The following is a 1,831-nucleotide window of genomic DNA, read 5'->3' on the forward strand; positions in this document are numbered from 1 at the left end:
CTTTTAGAGCGCATTGAGTATATGGACCGTAACTGATTATGTATTATGTTCATTTTTCATTTTACATAAAATTATAAGGGGATTATGTGGCTATTTTGAAAGTTTAGAGGGTCGTCTGATATTATATAAAATTACAGGGGGTTATAAGTAGTTTACCGTAAAGTTAACTGCCGCAAAGCTATTCATTTAGTTTGTTATTTGATCACGTGTCATGCACATTCGGTTGACTTGGATCGTGTTACATTATCCCAAGAAGCAGGCTGTTAGGCAGACATGAGCACCGGCCTATATATAGTACACCTCACAGACAAGGTAGTTTCTCACATACAATTCAATTGAAATACAAGAGAGTAGGGTACTGAACAACAACAACTATGCAGGCAGGCAATTTGAAACCAAGAACTCCTCGGGGGGTAATGGAGAGACACCGAAGACAGCAAATGAAGAATTTGTACTCAAAACTTGCTTCTCTTCTCCTTCCTCCAGCCTCCGAGGTAAATCCTTACTCAATCATCCTATTAATTCGATTTTCTTGAGGTTCGTGAAGACGAAGCATTGAGGTGTTTTAGGATGCATCTACTATCAAATGCAGGTGAATTTACCATTACCTGCTTTATTGGACTATTCACTCACTCACGTGAAGAATCTTAAAGAAAGGATCCAAGAGCTCGAAGCAAAGAAGGAGAAGCTCAAAGGTGAGATTGGTAGTTCAACAGCAGATATTGTGCTGCAAGCAGTGAAAATAATTGAAAAGGGTCCAATTCTAGAGGTGAATTTAGAAACCGGCCTGCACAAGCGCTTCATACTGCCTGAAGTCATCAGCATCCTCGAAGAAGGAGGTGCTCAAGTACTAAGTGCCAGCTATGCAACGTTGACCGACAGGGTCTTATATACCATTTCTTCTGAGGTTCGTCTCTTTTGGCTCTCTTGTGTGCGTGCGTGCGTGTTTTGCAGCATGTCTGGTGCTGTTCAAATAAGTAGCGCACACAAGTCGCATTCGGGTACGTTCAACACTGATATATGACTGTTGATTTTGTAGGCATCCTCTCCGAGAATTGGAATAGAGACTTCAAGATTGCATGACAGGTTGAAAGCACTGGGTGGTACAGGATGTTTCTTCTCCAGCCTTTGAAGGGGACTAAGCCGCCTGGGGCGATATGAGTGATGATATAATAAATTTAAGAGGCCATCTTGGCTAGCAGTACTGCATATTTTCGCTTATACATATGTACTAGATAGCTTCTTTCTCTACTTTTTCTCTTTTATCAAAGTACGTACCCTTCTGTGAGAATCTCCATCGAGAATCGCCTGTACATATTTTTAACGGAATTGTTCTGTGTTACTCAGGTAAAAAATATTAAGAGTTCTCTTTCTGTCATGTTACTCAGTATCAATCATCAATCTCAAATCTTTTAAATTTGTAAGCAAGGAAGGGAGCATAATTAGACGTTTAACCGATCGAGTCATCTTCCTAATTAAGTTTTTCATGTTAACCACTGAAGATTGCTTACTTGCAAGAACCTTTCCTATCGAAAATAGAGGTTGAGGGACCAGGCTCCTTTCTATTGTATATATATTGGAAAGATGTTCTTTCCTTTACACCTCAATAAAATTAATTTAGAAATTATTTTTAAAAATTAACACTATCCATAATATTTCATCACCTGTACTATTAGTTATACATATAATTTTGTACGAAATTGATTAAATTTTGTCATCTGATTAATCATTATAAATTTTGTTACAATTCTGACCCATTTTTTGGCGTTCAAATATTTCGTATAAATTGAATGTCAAAATATATTCAAAAGAATATCATTTTTAGTACATT

General features: G+C 37.4%; 1 protein-coding gene across 1 annotated transcript; it reads left to right on the plus strand.

Annotated features, from left to right (window-relative positions):
• The first annotated feature begins 384 nt into the window (after positions 1-384).
• Positions 385-1,252, plus strand: LOC113751037 (transcription factor bHLH168-like). The gene is made up of 3 exons (XM_027294886.1): positions 385-494; positions 593-907; positions 1,040-1,252. Exons 1-3 carry the CDS (start codon positions 417-419, stop codon positions 1,130-1,132), a joined length of 486 nt encoding a protein of 161 aa, XP_027150687.1. The 5' UTR covers positions 385-416; the 3' UTR covers positions 1,133-1,252.
• The last annotated feature ends 579 nt before the right edge of the window (positions 1,253-1,831 follow it).

Source organism: Coffea eugenioides, chromosome 11 (assembly GCF_003713205.1).
Source record: "Coffea eugenioides isolate CCC68of chromosome 11, Ceug_1.0, whole genome shotgun sequence".
Lineage (NCBI taxonomy): Eukaryota > Viridiplantae > Streptophyta > Magnoliopsida > Gentianales > Rubiaceae > Coffea > Coffea eugenioides.